General features: G+C 46.6%; 1 protein-coding gene across 1 annotated transcript; it reads left to right on the forward strand.

Annotated features, from left to right (window-relative positions):
- The first annotated feature begins 625 nt into the window (after positions 1–625).
- On the forward strand, positions 626–11,987 carry LOC101638220 (activity dependent neuroprotector homeobox). Its single transcript, XM_045295209.1, has 4 exons — positions 626–1,109; positions 4,169–4,281; positions 5,912–6,004; positions 7,767–11,987. Exons 2-4 carry the CDS (start codon positions 4,174–4,176, stop codon positions 10,881–10,883), a joined length of 3,318 nt encoding a protein of 1,105 aa, XP_045151144.1. The 5' UTR covers positions 626–1,109; positions 4,169–4,173; the 3' UTR covers positions 10,884–11,987.
- Positions 11,988–16,134: the final 4,147 nt, after the last annotated feature.

Raw genomic sequence — 16,134 nt, forward strand, 5'->3', positions numbered from 1 at the left:
GGTTAAGTAAAGCTCACGGTTATTGCTGTGTACTGCCTCACTGTGCCCCACTCCTTTCCCCATACAGATCTCGAGTAAAGGAGTACTTTTTGGTGAGGGGAGGGAGCTTGTATTTAAATTCATTTGTAACCTTGGGCTGTAGCTGTCGTTTTTATTTTGTCTCACTGGTGCTTTCTATAATAGGTGTGGCCGCAATGTGTAGATATCAATATAAGAAGCCAAAACCAAATTTAAACCCATTGCCATTCAGTTCTGTCCAATTCTTAGAAGCCCCACAAGGCAAAGGAGAACTACCCTGCCAGGGTCTGAAGGCTATACTCTTTACAGAAGCAGGCTGCCACAGCTCTTTCTCGTGAGCAGCAGCTGTTAAGTTCAAACCAGCTTTTTGGTTAGCAGCTGAGAGCTTAACCACTGCTCCACCAAGGACTCCTTTGATACAAGTAAGATCATTCAACAGTGAACTTAGATCGCTTTCAAAAATTTACGCTTTTTAAGTCTAGTTCATCAGATGCCATGGGATTTTTTTTAAAATAGTTCTCTTAAATTATGAATAAGACACTTGAAATGTTGGCCCTATTCTTAGGTCTTAATAGGTTGTTGAACTTGCCCATACTCTTAAACTTTAGAAAGTGTGTCAGACTTTTTCTACACAGTATATTTTTGTTTTAGTGAACCCAACCAAGGGCCAAAGCATCTTTAAGAACGACATCTTCCGGGAAAGTACTCTTCCTGCATGGTCAGATTCTCAAGTGTAATTAAGCTGTTTCCTTCCTTTTGTATGTTCCTACTGCCCAGTGGGTCTTCCAAGACTGCCAGTGATATGAACTAAAGGGCTTCAGCAAAAATAAATGTGATTGTTCATATGTCTGAAAAGTCTGGGGGGTGTCTACCAGGCATAGCTGGATTGAAGACCTTTCTCTATGTGCTTACAGCTCCCGACTTGCCTTTTGAGCATCACTGTCACCCCTGTTTGAGTCACATATCTGTCTTCATACTAAACACAGTGTCGGGAGATAGAATACATTTATTGATCTACCTGGACATGTACACCCTGTCATAGTTGGCAGCACATCGGTGGTGGCAGGGACTTTCAGGATGACACTGGGCAGGTAAGAATAAATGTCTGTATTCTTATGGCAAAGGCTGCTTGCTCTGAGCTTTAGCCCTGCCCTCTAGAAGTGCTGGATTGTTTTGTTGAGGGAGGATTTTACTTCTTCAGCTCTATTCCTAGCACAGCGTAGATGCTCAGAGAATGATTGGACAGACGAGCAATCGCACAGCTGATTTCCATGGAATGAGTGGCTTTGGTTGTGGAGGTCTCTCGTTTGTTCGGGTTGTATGTTAGCGGCAGTGCTTACTTGCCTGATGGGAGTGCCCTCCTGCCGGCCAAGGAGAGGGGCACAGAGGGTTTGTCATTGAGGGACGCTTGAAGGTAAGCTTCTGCGTGGGCTTCCTGTCCAGATCCCTCGTTTCCTGGAGTTGGCCTGGAGACCTTCTTGAGAAGGTTTTTAAACGAGAATGAATAACATCAATGAACTTTGGTGATGTGACCTTAGGTTTCTGAGTTGCAAGCTGGGAACCCTTACGTTTCTTTCTCTTGTTTCCCATAGTAATTCTAGTGTGATTGCTAAGCTTGGTCACAGCTTTGTCTCGAGGAATTTTGGCTTCTTTCAGACATGGAAAAGCTCCAGAAGTACATATAAGCGGTTATCTTTGGGTCCTTCTGAAGAGGGGCGCTCTCTGGCTCTTTCAGTTAAAATAATAAACTGGAAGAATCTTTTTGAATGTTCCTGAAGTTTTGACTTCATGGATAAAATCTTGGAAATGGCTGTCATAGCCATATTTGTATAAGGCCACCTCCATTAGTGGGGGAAGGGGACAGATTGATGGAATTTCCAAAATGATCATAACCCAAATCAGAAGTGTACATTTTAATATGGGCTCTTCCTAGTTGCTAAGCATGGAGGAGTGAACCCCAAATGTTGCAGTTCTGGCAGCCAAGCTTCCTTGGGGGGAGCATACATACTTTCTCCTAGCTGCAATCAGTTTTGGGTACTAACCAAGCACTGAGGTGCCTTATGTGGTGGGCACCGTGGGCACTTAGGGATTCTGATGTTCACCCCCACCCCACCCCCGTCACCAGTTGGGACCTCCCATGATCTTTTCTAGATGTAGGTAGCCTCAGTAGTGACATTTCAAAATTGTCCCATCCTATTTTATGGAGATGTTGAACTGTATCCTGGACAGAGGACACCAACAATGGCTGCCTTCTGAGCCTATCACTGCTCTTAAAGTGGGGTGGGCTTTATTTGGAAAGCTGGCCCACCGAGTTTACCAGGAGAGTAAAAGCAAGTTAGCTCTTATGTGTACACGGCAGGATTGCCCCCTAGCACCTTTGTTTTTCTGGAACATTTTCTATCAGGTGACACTCTCTCTAAAAGACCTGATTTGTGGGAACTGTTATTAAATAACTAGTCTTAATCTTTCTGGTTTTAAAATTTCAAAAAGATCCTTTAACAGTTTGGCAGTAAAATTTCCACAAAATTTATGTAATAATGGATTCCACCTTAAGTGCCCATGAATTACATTAGTAGCAACTTCTCAGCTATTGCCTGACCAATATGCAAATTATGAGTGGGGCCTAGCGGGCAGTTGGTAGCTGTGAGTCACTGGGCTCCTGCCTGGTAGCTTTTCCATCTCATCTCAGTGAGAGGTGGTTCTCTTTGGGTCCCAGTTAAACTTCTGGTATGTCTTGTACATCCTGGGAGACTTCTAAGGTCTGGCAACACACAAATTCAGAACTCCCGGTGTATTGTCTGTTTGGGTAGGTTTCTCTTTTCCCCTCAACTTCTCCATAGTTAACATTTATTGTTCCAATTAAAAGAATAAGTAACATGAGATTTTATTGTGTTTCCAAGTGACAATGACATTAGAGAAACAACAGCCTTTATTGATTAGAAAGCCAAGTTTACATGTATCAAATTTTAGTGCCTGTTGCTTTGGCATTTGTGTTTTTGTTTTGTTTTGTACTTGTGTCCTGCAAGAAGCTCTGGTAGCTGGGGCCACTGAAAGGTTAGTTATTGAAGTTCATAAGACATCTTGTATGGTAGAAAGATGGGTGTCTGCTCCCAGAGAGATTTAACATTAGTAAACCTCAGGAGCTGTCCTACCCTGCCTTGTAGGGCCATTGGGAGTTAGAATTGACTCCGTGGCATTGAGTTGGGTTTATGTCCTGAAAAGGAGTAGGGGTGGGTGGGTGAGTTAGGTGTAAATTGTATGATAAATCCTTGACTTTCTTAAAGGGAATACTTATGAATCAGCCACATGGAAGCCATACAAATGCACAGCTGCCCGCTTTTCAGTCTGTTTTCTTATTAAAGGGAAAGTCTTGGTTGTGAAGAACTTGGGGGAGTGGATTTAAACTCAGTTCCCTTACACATGTAGGCTTTTTATATTTCAAAAGAATTCTCAGCTTCTTTGTATCATTAAGATCTCTAACGGGGGTTACTGTGCTCCGAAGCCACCCACTTTCCCACTCAGCATCCATTCATCCCCTGGCAGAAGGGGGAGGGCCCTGTGGCTCAGGTGTGCTAACAGGGGGGTGAATTGCCTACCCACTAGTGTTTCTGTTGGGGAATAAACAAACTTCTAGGGTGTCTCTTTAAAGATAAAATTGCAACATGCAGGACAATTCCCAGACAAGGAAAGGTTTTTCCTGACAACCAGAAACGTGAGAATGATACTGCTATGGTGAACATTTTCCTGTTTTCAGAATTTCAACATAACAGAAAGAGCACTCACACTTGAGTTTAAAAGAATTGGTTGGTATTGGTTCCCTTACTCCCAACTTCAATTCATCACGGAACTAATTGGTTTTTTTTTAGAAGTCTATATATATATATACATATATATATACATACCCATCAGGATTGGGAATATAGACGGGCTCAGCCAGTCTCACCCAAAGCAATTTCTGTGACAGACAGCACAGATTAGGGCCATACGCTGTACATACAGAACATACGAGCTAAGTAAGAATACCTTGATGCCTGCCTTTTTTATCAGACTGGGTGAGGGTTTGTGATCGATCCTACCTGCCATTAGTGGAATTAGTAAATATTACAAGTTGTACATGTTTTGACTTGACTTAAATTTTTTTCCCCACTAGAAACTATGTTCCAACTTCCTGTCAACAATCTTGGCAGTTTAAGAAAAGCCCGGAAAACTGTGAAAAAAATACTTAGTGACATTGGGTTGGAATACTGTAAAGAACATATAGAAGTAAGTAGCATGTCATTTTTTTTTTAATTTTTATTTTAATGTGACTCAGCTTCTGAGCCATTACCTTGCGTCAACGGCCATGGTGGAGCATTCTTAGGTGGGATTCTGAGTCTCAACCACAGCATTAGCTTCACCAGAGCTTTGTCAGTAAGCCTAACTTATCCCCTTCTCCCTAAAATGGACTAGTTTCATCTTTGCACCCTGAAACAAAAGCAGCTACCATTGAGTGGCTTGTGTGAGTGAGGTGCTCTAAAATGATCTCTGTTAGACCTTAAAAACAGCCCCTGGGAGAAGGTAGGACTTCTTATTTCCAGTTGATGAGTGAAGAAATCAGTGCAGCCTTACACACTGAGTGGGTGTCATGGTGGAGCTGACTGGTGTGCAGGCGGAGTGTGTGTGGTGGTTTGGGTGCTGGTTGTCTCTTTCTGTGGGATCAACTGAGCCTTTGCTGGCCCTTTGGACCCATCATAGACCACATCTTCCCCTTGTAAGACAGGTTAGGCTTAGCCTGCATTTTCTAGGTGTTTTAGTCTCTGAGCCTGTGAGATAGCCAGGGCAGTGCCACCTGCTTTTCCAGACCTAACGGGTAGCTGGTCTCGGAAAGCCTCAGATTAAAGAGCGGTTTCAAAGCGGTTTTCCCCACTATCCTCTAAGTTCTGGCTGGAGACCCTAGCTACTTTGCTCACCTGTGTATTTCCCCCAGCATCTAGTTCCCTGCTCCCTCACGGGGCAGAGTTAGAAGTGAAAAAGCAAATGCCTTCGTGCAGCATTTCTTTGCTCGGTTCCCATTAATGTCCTCTAGGGATACAGCGTGAAGACTGCAGTTCTCCAGGGTGGGCTTCTCTGGTTATGTGGTCCCAGTGTAGAAGCAGCCTCTCTCCTCACCACAAAGTCAGGTAGCTCTGCCCAGGTAAAGGAGGCAGTCCATTCATGAACGTGGTAAGGTGGTCTTCACAGGAATGTTGAGGGGACTTTTCTATCCTGCATTTGATGTGTTCTTTTAGCACTACACCCGTAATAGACTGGTATTACAAGCACTCTGCTACACTGACTCTTACTCAGCCCTTTAGAAACAAGAGGGGTTTTACCCCAATACACTGTCTTCCTAGTCTTTGAAGAGATGGGCCATTTGATTTTCACATAAGCCTATGTATTTAACATCATACTTATTTTCTTTGTGTAGATTCCTATGTCTCCTTTTTGACTTCAGAAATCTGAGTGTTCTTCTGGGCTTCCAGTCCAATTTCCCACCCCCTCCCCACTAGAGACCATCATATCTGCAGAACTAAAGGGGACTCTTGCTGTCTTAGCCTCCATTTCAGTATTGTAACTGATGAGTTACAGTATTCTAATGAAAAGTGTTTGGGTGTTAATGTTTGGCTGATTTTTACGTATTTAGAGCCCTCAGTGGTTTCCATGGCAACCTGGCTGACCATGGGGGGATGTTTGGTTGAAATTAAATATTCAGTGCCACTTCCATATGCCTTGTGGCTAATTTCGTTTTTGGTGGGGCTGGTTTTCCTGTGCCTCTCCTCGTCCCCTTCCCCTCTTAAGTGGTGGGATTTATATGCAGGGTTGGGCTAGAGTGATACTGCTATGTTTTTTGTAAACTTCTTTCACTGTTTTCTAGGATTTTAAACAGTTTGAACCTAATGACTTTTATTTGAAAAACACTACATGGGAGGATGTAGGACTGTGGGACCCTTCACTTACAAAAAACCAGGTAAGTGGCAGGCGGGTGGGGGTGGGGGTGGCTTCCCAACCAACAGGCGGCATTCACAGGAAGACCCCTAACAAACCCTAGGCCTTTGTTAGTGTTGTGGGGCTTGTAGCCAGCAGTCTCAGGTGCAAAGGCTCAAAAGTGTATGTCCGGGTTTCCCTGAGTGTAAGTGGTAGGGAAACTGGGACACTTTTCTGTCTTTTCTGTCACTGGGCTGCACTGTCAATCATGAGAAAAGGAACTGCAGTTTAAAAGTGCCAGGACCTGATACATACCAGCCCACCCCTTGTCCCTGCTTTAACACGTCCATTTCCTCTCCAGCATTTCTGTTTCTTCAGGTTTCCGTCCCTTTTCTCTGTTTCTAGAGAGAGATGGGCTGGTCTCTTTTCCGGTAAAGCCATTAAATGACTGTAGGCTGGCAATATCAAGAGAAGTGTGGCATTTTAAGTTTTTACAAATTGACATTAAAAAAACAATGTTTAAATTAAACCATGTCCGGGGAGGGAGGGGAAAAATGAGGACTAATGTCGGGGGTTTGGATGGAGGGGGGGGTGTTTTGAGAAACTATGTGCAGATGTGCTTTGCACAGTCGATGTGTGTATGGATTGGGATGGCAGTTGTATGAGCCCCTAATAAAATGTTAAAAAAAAAGAGAGGAAAAAAAATCTAAACCATGTCTGCATGTATTGGTAGGTAAACAGTGTGACTGCGATCAGTAGCGTAAGTTTGATATTGACAGTGGTCAATTCTTCTGGCGGAACAGACTTTAAAGGCTTTGGGACCTGGGGTCTCTCAGTATTGCAGTACAGCTAGCTGGTTCCTTTCTCACTGATGCCCTACAAGAGACTGTCACCAGTAGGGTGTGTGGTTTTAGTTAAAGATGCCAAACCAGGAAAGGGTTGAGCTTTGAGGAAAAAGAGAGTATTTCATTTTGGTTCAAACCAGTGTCTGGGACCCAAGTCACTTTCTTGTGGGGAAAAGTGCTCTTCTCCAAGCATGTGTTTCACTTGTCTTCATCAGAGGACGGACCTACTGCACACATGCATGATCATACTTCTGAACATCATTCTCTGATATAGCAGATTCTGTAAGGCAGTGTTGGGTTCTAATGCCCTGCCCTCCTTGCCATCTATAGAAAATTTTTAATTAATTAATTAATTTGAGTCAAAGCATGAGTTCTTTGGAAGCTGCTTTTGAGAAGAAACAGTGCAGCTTGTAGAAGAAAGCGGTCTCTTTTTAGACCAGTGGGTTTTTTTGATCAGCAGTGAAATCTGAGTGATACTACATTGTACTTCAGAGAAATACATTTTTGAAGGTGTGGGGTTTTTCCTGTGGTTAAAAAAAGGATAAAAGGCACACGTTTTTGGTCCTTACAATTGTCTAATTGCAGTCAAACAGTCCAGACCCTATTCTGCTGTAAAGTAAATCAGCTTGCTGTTATACTGAATGAAAATGATCTCACGTGGTTTAATCGGGACATTTCTCATTGTAAAATTCTCATCTTTTATCTAAAACTAATCAATTGTGACTGATCTTCTCTAAGCATAGAGTTTCTGATTTGTACTTTGGAGCGCATATGAAAAGTACTTAATATAAAGCTATTTTTGAGTGTTTATAGATTAACACTACTACAAAAGGAAAAATAAAACCATTATACTAAAATCATGCATAAAACGGCGTTCTGAAAACTGCTACAGGGAAACCTCGACCCTGTAATTGCTGTCTGAGGTGGCATTCTAATTCCAGCTCTTTGTGTTTCCTTTAGGACTACCGGACAAAACCTTTCTGCTGCAGCGCATGTCCGTTTTCTTCCAAATTCTTCTCTGCCTACAAAAGTCATTTCCGGAATGTCCATAGTGAAGACTTTGAAAATAGGATCCTTCTTAATTGCCCTTACTGTACCTTCAATGCAGACAAAAAGACTTTGGAAACACACATTAAAATATTTCATGCTCCAAATGCCAGCGCGCCAAGTAGCAGCCTCAGCACTTTCAAAGATAAAAACAAAAACGATGGCCTTAAACCTAAGCAGGCTGACAGTGTAGAGCAAGCTGTTTATTACTGTAAGAAGTGCACTTACCGAGATCCTCTGTATGAAATAGTTAGGAAGCACATTTACAGGGAACATTTTCAACACGTGGCAGCACCTTACATAGCAAAGGCAGGTGAAAAGTCACTCAACGGTGCAGTTCCCTTAGGCTCAAACGCCCGGGAAGAGTGCAGTATTCACTGCAAGCGATGCCTTTTCATGCCGAAGTCTTATGAAGCTTTGGTGCAACACGTCATCGAAGACCACGAGCGCATAGGCTATCAGGTCACTGCCATGATTGGGCACACAAACGTGGTAGTGCCGCGGTCCAAACCCTTGATGCTGATTGCTCCCAAACCTCAAGAGAAGAAGGGCATGGGACTTCCTCCAAGAATTAGTTCCCTTGCTTCTGGAAATGTCCGCGCTTTGCCATCACAACAGATGGTAAATCGACTCTCAATACCAAAGCCTAACTTAAATTCCACAGGAGTCAACATGATGTCCAATGTTCATCTACAGCAGAACAACTATGGAGTCAAAGCAGTAGGCCAGGGGGGCAGCTATGGCGTAGGCCAGTCAATGAGGCTGGGCCTGGGTGGCAATGCCCCCGTTTCCATTCCTCAGCAGTCTCAGTCTGTGAAGCAGTTACTTCCCAGTGGAAATGGAAGGTCTTACGGGCTTGGGTCAGAGCAGAGGTCCCAGGCTCCAGCCAGATACTCCCTTCAGTCTGCTAACACTTCTTCTCTCTCGTCAGGCCAGTTAAAATCTCCTGCCCTCTCCCAGCCACAGGCACCCCGAGTGTTAGGTCAGTCCAGTTCCAAACCTCCTGCAGCTGCCACAGGCCCGCCCCCAGCCAATACTTCCTCCACCCAGAAATGGAAAATATGTACGATCTGCAATGAGCTTTTTCCTGAAAACGTCTATAGTGTGCACTTCGAAAAGGAGCATAAAGCTGAGAAGGTCCCGGCAGTAGCCAACTACATTATGAAAATACACAATTTTACTAGCAAATGCCTCTACTGTAATCGCTATTTACCCACAGATACCCTGCTCAACCACATGCTAATTCACGGTCTGTCCTGTCCATACTGCCGTTCAACTTTCAACGATGTGGAAAAGATGGCGGCGCACATGCGAATGGTGCATGTTGATGAAGAGATGGGGCCTAAGACGGATTCCACTTTGAGTTTTGATTTGACATTGCAGCAGGGCAGTCACACTAACATCCATCTCCTTGTAACCACGTACAACCTGAGAGATGCCCCGGCTGAATCTGTCGCTTACCATGCCCAGAATACTCCTCCTGTCCCTCCCAAGCCACAGCCGAAAGTCCAGGAAAAGGCAGACGTGCCTGTCAAAAGTTCACCTCAAGCGGCAGTGCCCTATAAAAAAGATGTGGGAAAAACCCTCTGCCCGCTCTGCTTCTCCATTCTGAAAGGACCCATATCAGACGCACTTGCGCATCATCTACGAGAGAGACACCAGGTCATTCAAACCGTTCATCCGGTGGAGAAAAAGCTCACCTACAAGTGCATCCATTGCCTCGGTGTGTACACCAGCAACATGACCGCCTCTACCATTACACTGCATCTGGTCCACTGCAGGGGTGTGGGAAAGACCCAGAATGGCCAGGATAAGACCAACGCTCCCTCTCGCCTGAATCAGTCTCCCGGCCTGGCCCCTGTGAAGCGCACGTACGAGCAAATGGAGTTTCCCCTGCTGAAGAAGCGCAAGCTCGAGGAGGACGCGGACGCGCCTACCTTCTTCGAGGAGAAGCCTGAAGACCCTGTCGTCCTAGCGTTGGACCCGAAGGGCCACGAAGATGACTCCTACGAAGCCCGGAAAAGCTTCCTCACCAAGTATTTCAACAAGCAGCCCTATCCCACCAGGAGAGAAATTGAGAAGCTGGCGGCCAGCCTGTGGTTGTGGAAGAGTGACATCGCTTCCCATTTCAGCAACAAAAGGAAGAAATGTGTCCGCGATTGTGAAAAGTACAAGCCGGGTGTGTTGCTGGGCTTTAACATGAAAGAATTAAATAAGGTCAAGCACGAGATGGATTTTGATGCCGAGTGGCTGTTTGAAAACCATGATGAGAAGGATTCCAGGGTCAATGCTAGTAAGACAGCTGACAAAAAACTCACCCTGGGGAAGGAAGAGGACAGCTCCTCAGACAGTTTTGAAAATTTGGAAGAAGAGTCCAATGCTAGTGGTAGCCCCTTTGACCCTGTGTATGAAGTTGAGCCTAAACTCCCTCCTGACAATCCAGAGGAACACATAGCAAAGGCGAGTCCCGAGGATGCTTTAGAAGCTGAAGAGAAGCTAGACCAAAAAGAGGAGGAGAGTTCCAAATACGAAACTATTCATTTGACTGAGGAGACGCCCAAACTGATGCCTGGTTCTTCCGACAGCGAGGTTGATCAAGAGGATGTTGTTGAGTGGAAGGACGGAGCTTCTCCCTCTGAAAGCGGGCCAGGCTCCCAACAGGTGTCTGACTTTGAGGACAACGCATGTGAAATGAAGCCAGGTACCTGGTCTGATGAGTCTTCCCAGAGTGAAGACACAAGGAGCAGTAAGCCAGCTGCCCCCCAAAAGGCGGCTGTGCAAGGTGACCGAGATCAGTTGAAATGGAAGAATAGTTCCTATGGAAAAGTTGAAGGGTTTTGGTCAAAGGACCAGTCACAGTGGAAAAACGCACCTGAAAATGATGAGCGCTTGCCCAACCCACAGATTGAGTGGCAGAATAGCACAATTGACAGTGAGGACGGAGAGCAGTTTGACAACATGGCAGACGGGGTAGCCGAGCCCATGCACGGCAGCTTAGCCGGAGTCAAACTGAGCAGCCAGCAGGCCTAGGTGCCCGGTGCCCCAGTGTCGGCTGCTGCCGCCACCACCTGGAACTCAGTTCCCCCTCCTGACTGACTGCAAAGCTCTCTTCTAACTGGTACTGCCCTCTGAGTGCTGGGTCACAAGGCTGGTGTGGACATGTGGCCGTGGCAGTCCCAGTGGTTATTTCTGAGTATATGACACACGGTTGGCTGAGACTGCTTCGGAGCCTGCTGTGACAGTGACTGAATGTGAAAAGCCAGTGTGCTGGTGACTCACGTGAATACACACGAGGAAAAGCCCAGGTGTAGCTCACCTACCTTTTCACCCTTCTTTCCCGATGTAAGTGTTTGGGTGGATGTCTGTAAGGAGGAGCGGTCACCCTGACTCGCACGGTAGTGTAGGGCCAACATACAAGCTACCAGCTCAATGTGTACAGTAGACTTTGGGGGAAATTTAAAAAAAAAAAATTCTTTTTTTCATGTATTCATTCTGAATAGTTGAAATGTATATATTTGTACAGACTTTTAGACCTATTCAAGTGATGCTTATGATATTGTTATTGTGTACCCACCATAGGTTTGTTTTCCTTTTTTTAGTGCTGCCCTTGCTGTGTAATAAACGCTCTTACCTAGTTTACCTAGCAGAAGCTTGAAACTACGCTAGTATGGACTTTTGGACAGACTTAGTTTTTGCACATAACCTTGTACAATCTTGCAACAGAGGCCAGCCACATAAAGTATATACCTGGACTCTCTTGTATTATAGAATTTTTCTTGTTCTAAATACCCTTGACATTACAGCTGACAAAAAAACAAACACACAAAGACTGGTATTTCGGATGTTTTTCTGAAATCTTTTAAGCTAAAAATCACATGCCAGAATTGACTTTGCAGCTACTAATTTTGACACCTTTTAGACCTGTATAAAAAGTGTGTTGTGTTAAAAGCAGCAAACCAATGAGTGCTGCCATTTGGATATTTCGTTTTCTCTTGAGTTCAACACCACCCTGTGTCTCCATTTATACCATCTAATACATGACACGGTTGTAGTATGTATACTTGTGTGGCCTTTATTTCCCTTTGTATTAATTTTACGCATCTAAATAAATTGCTGTATTGTGCTTCATGTAAATACTTGCTTTTATTACACCTGACAGCCCTGTGCCCTTTCCCATCTAGTGCCATTTGAATCCCTGGCGCGCTCGCTGGGGCCGGGAGCCACAGTCGCCAAGCAGAGAAGTGGGAAACTGAAGTCTGCCGCCTGCAGTTTGCTTTCTCCAAGGCGCCTGTTACACAGTCTTTTGGTCTTTTTCCCCATCCCGCCCCACCCCCTCCATTTTTAACTGCTAAGGTGAACATCCTTGAGTTTTTCAGTTCCCCCTTTGTTTAAAGGAGAAGAGCCTGCTTATCTGTGTAAATGTTTTAATGATTTAAAGTATGTAAACATAAATTGGCATTGATTTTGCAAGCAGAATCTTAATGCCCTGGTGGTCTTTCTTTGGAAGGAATGTTTTCACCTTGTAATGGGAGCAATTGTGCTAAACAGGCAACCACTCTCTGCCTTTGTTAGAACTCTCTTGACCATCTTGCTATTAAAGAAAAACAGGCTTTGGAGATCAGACATGTGGAGGGCTGGCACGATGGAAGGAGGTGGTGTCTAGTCCTCAAATTCCCTAGAGCAACAGGGACCCTAACCAAGAGGTGGAATTCTGCCAGCATTTTCCACAGTTAACAGCAGTGATGGAATGTTCCAAACCAAGCATCTGTCACCTCTCAGGGATGCCGGCCTACAAATCGTGAAGTGGTTGGTTTCCTTAACTGCTAAAACCCTTTCCCAAAGACTTGTCATCTTAGGGCTTTTATTCCCAGAGATTTGACTGGCATCCCCTTAAAAGAGTGACACTCAGAGACTGCACAGGAGAGAAAGTGCTTGGGGTGTTGGGGGAGCACGGACCTGTCAAACAGGTAGACCAAAAACTCTGGAGACCAGTGAATATTTGGAACAGGATGCTCCCAAGTTAAGATGCTATAGATAACCAAATATGGGAAAGAAGTGGGGCGGGGAACCTGTGTCATTTCGAAGTTTCTCTGTCTTTGGTCTAGGAATACCAGCTGGATTTATGCCATCTCACATTTGTTTGGAAGTGACTGCCTTTAGTGAACAGGTGGGACGAGCTTTCCCTGGGCTTAGGCGGCCCTTGGGGAGCACTGTTGAGATGTGTGCAAAGTAGCAGGGGTGGTGTGCACTCCTGTCTGGACATGTGAGCAGAGAGGAGTACACTTCCTCACCGCCTGTCAAGTGGGGGTGGGGGGTGGGGCGCTTTTTCGGCATTCAGAAAAGGGTTTAGCCACCTAAGAGTTGGAAACAAGATTCCTAACTGGAAATGTCACAAAAGCCCTAAGTGTCGCAATAAAAGCCATTCTGAAAGACCGTTGTTGCTGTTTGTTTGGGGGAAAGCCATGGTGCTCTGCTACCTTCTTGCGAATTGGAGGCTGGAAGTGTAGGTTGAGCAGTTGTCCTCCAGGTCTCAGCTGGAACAGGGCAGGCCCAAGTCCTTCCCGGACGCTTGGCCACCTGTCCTCAGTTTTGTTGGGGCAGTGCGTTCGGGGTCAAGGGCTAGGACTTGTTTTCCTTCACTTCGGCACATCTGAGCTGGTTTGGGCGCCCCATCGCTGGCCCTTGTCGTTTACAGGTATGGACAGAAGTCACCTTGTCTTATAGCTGCCAGTCCCCTCATAAGAACCAAAGACCCGCCCTTTCTGTTGCAGGTCTATTTGGTCCAAATGGTTGGCCCTTGGGGAATGAGAGAGGAGAGCCCGTTCTGGAATTCTTTGGAGCTACTGCAGGTGGGAATGCCTTGTGTGAAAACACTTGCAAAGGAATCGACCCACTTACCACATCGGCACTACTGTACACATCAGTCCCCGGGCAGCCAGTGCTCCACTCCGAAACCATGGCACCGCGACGCCAGTAGCAGCTGCTCAGTGCCAGGTGACCCAGCAAGCAAGGGAAGCACAGGTTTGCTTCTGCTTGCTGGTAATGTAGTGAGCAGCCTTTCTCCCACTGTTTGACAGATCTGCTGCCGGGGATGATTGGCACCAGTCTCCGTCTCCAATAGGGAGGGGGGCTGCTGCTGGTGCGTTCACTAGAGAACAATTTCATGTGGCACTTTACCACATGTGAAAGTTGAGCTACACATTAACAAGCACAGATAGAAGAGCCTGGTGGTCACCTTGCTTTATTAGCTCGTTTCTGCCTCTCCTTAGACGATGGCTTTCTGTACATGTGCGACCTTTCTAGCCTGAGGAGTCACTTATGTGCAGGATCGTCTCAACTGATCAGTCCCTCAGCCCTTGACTATAAGATACTGCTGCTGCTCTAATCGTGAAAAACAAAGAAACCCGCCATCGAGTAGGTTCCAACTCAGCAGCCCTTAGGCCAGAGAACTGCTGCAGTGGGCTTCCGAGGCAAACTACAGGTGAGCAGCCTCCGAGCCGGATGATGAGTTTAGCAGCCCAGGGCTAACCCACTCTATGCCACCGTGTTCTAGCAGACATGCTGGACAGTCACATTTGTAGGTAGAACCAGGCATATCTACAGCAACTTGTAGAGAATGAATGGGTCCAAACATGCCCAAAGAGGGTCAGCTTCTTGGCACTTGTGCATCCTAACGGCCAGCCGCTGCCCCACATTGTAACACGGACATTCACAGCGTCATGTAGTTGCGACAAAATGGGTCATGTTCAAAGGTTGATCTGTTAGGAAACGTTGTGTGCAGGCAGAATCCCTCCCCGGGGTTCTTGAGTGTGTAGCTTCTACATGCTCCAGCTGTGGAAGGTGCGTAGCCCTCTCCAGGCCAGACAGCTGGAATGAAGGGCGGGCAGTCTTCCACACCACCCAGTGTGGTGGTCTTGTGGGTGCACGGCCTAGGCATCTGTGATGTCAACTGCCTCCGCCACAGTGCATCGTCCACCCTGTTGGGGGCTTGAGGCCGTTTAATCTTCGAGACTGTCTGCAGTTGTACTCTGACCTTTACTAATGTCTTGGTGCTAAATGACGCAAAGTGGTCACCTCTTGAACATCGACACAGCAAGCGGCGAGCTTCCTGCTAGAAATAAAAAGGGCTTTCCTAATGTGCTGGATGTAAGCATTGCACGGGCTGCCACCTAGACTGGAGCAGAATGTGACAGCTGGGTGCGGGAAGCGGCCATCTGGGAGTCTAGAATTTGAAAGTGAAACCCTTGCCTTGGAGAATGCTAAGGGTGGGGGGCGGGGCTGGTGAGCTGACTTGCATGGCAGCCCCAGTGGGCCAAACTACCAGCATTCCCTGGGGGGGGCACAGGTCAGCAGCGAGTAATTCTCCAGCAACAGAAGCCTCCGTCCAGTGTCCAGTGTGACCTGTTTCCTAATGCAGGTCAGTGGCTCAGAGGCCGGGAGTCCAGTGATGGGCTTGACCGCCTTTCCCAGTGCAGTATTTCTCCTACAGTCACCCAACTAGCAGGGCACATCATGAATTCCTGTCTCCTCGACACCACGCAGCGTAATTCCTGCGACTAGGGGAACACAGGCTCCAAGAATCTGTGAGACTTCCCAGTGCTGCTGCATTGCAACCCCCACTCCCCCCCAAAAAGTTACTTCCTGCAAAGGGAATATTAGCCCCGGTGTCAGATGTGGACGTGGAAGCTCAGAGAAGCTAAGTAACTTGCCCAAGACCTCTGCAGGCAAAGGAGAGGTGTACATCGAATGGGGATACTGGGGTTCATTGAGCTGAAACCTCACTGCTGTTAAGTCCACTGTGACCCAGCAGCCCTGCAGGACAGGGGAGAACTCTCTATGGGAGCAGAAAGTCTCATCTTTCTCCCTCAGAGGGACTGGTGGCTTCAGACTGCTGACCTTGTGGTCAACAGCCCCGTGTGTAACTCCCTACACCCCCAGGGCTCCCCCTGGACTCCATGGCCACTGGGTACGCCCAGCTTGTACCACACTGCCCTGATCTTGGCTGAAGAGGCTTCCTAAGACAGGTTTCCCCAGCTGTGAGTGCTACGGTCACGCCGCCACCTGCCCTGCCAGGGCTCCACGGGGTTGCTCTGAAAGAAAGGGTTTGTGACGTACACAAGTGTAAATGTAATGCCAGCTGACCCTTTCGTAGAAACCACCTCGCCTCTACCCAGCTTTGCACGGCATCTAGAAAGGACGCGTTTCCCTCTCCCCATCCCAGGCTGGTTCCTTTATTCTTGTGCCACCCCACGCCTCGTGTTTCCTTCTTCCAACAGGGACC

Source organism: Echinops telfairi, unplaced genomic scaffold (genome assembly GCF_000313985.2).
Source record: "Echinops telfairi isolate 266 unplaced genomic scaffold, ASM31398v2 ScPeMD7_5592;HRSCAF=6446, whole genome shotgun sequence".
Taxonomy (NCBI): domain Eukaryota; kingdom Metazoa; phylum Chordata; class Mammalia; order Afrosoricida; family Tenrecidae; genus Echinops; species Echinops telfairi.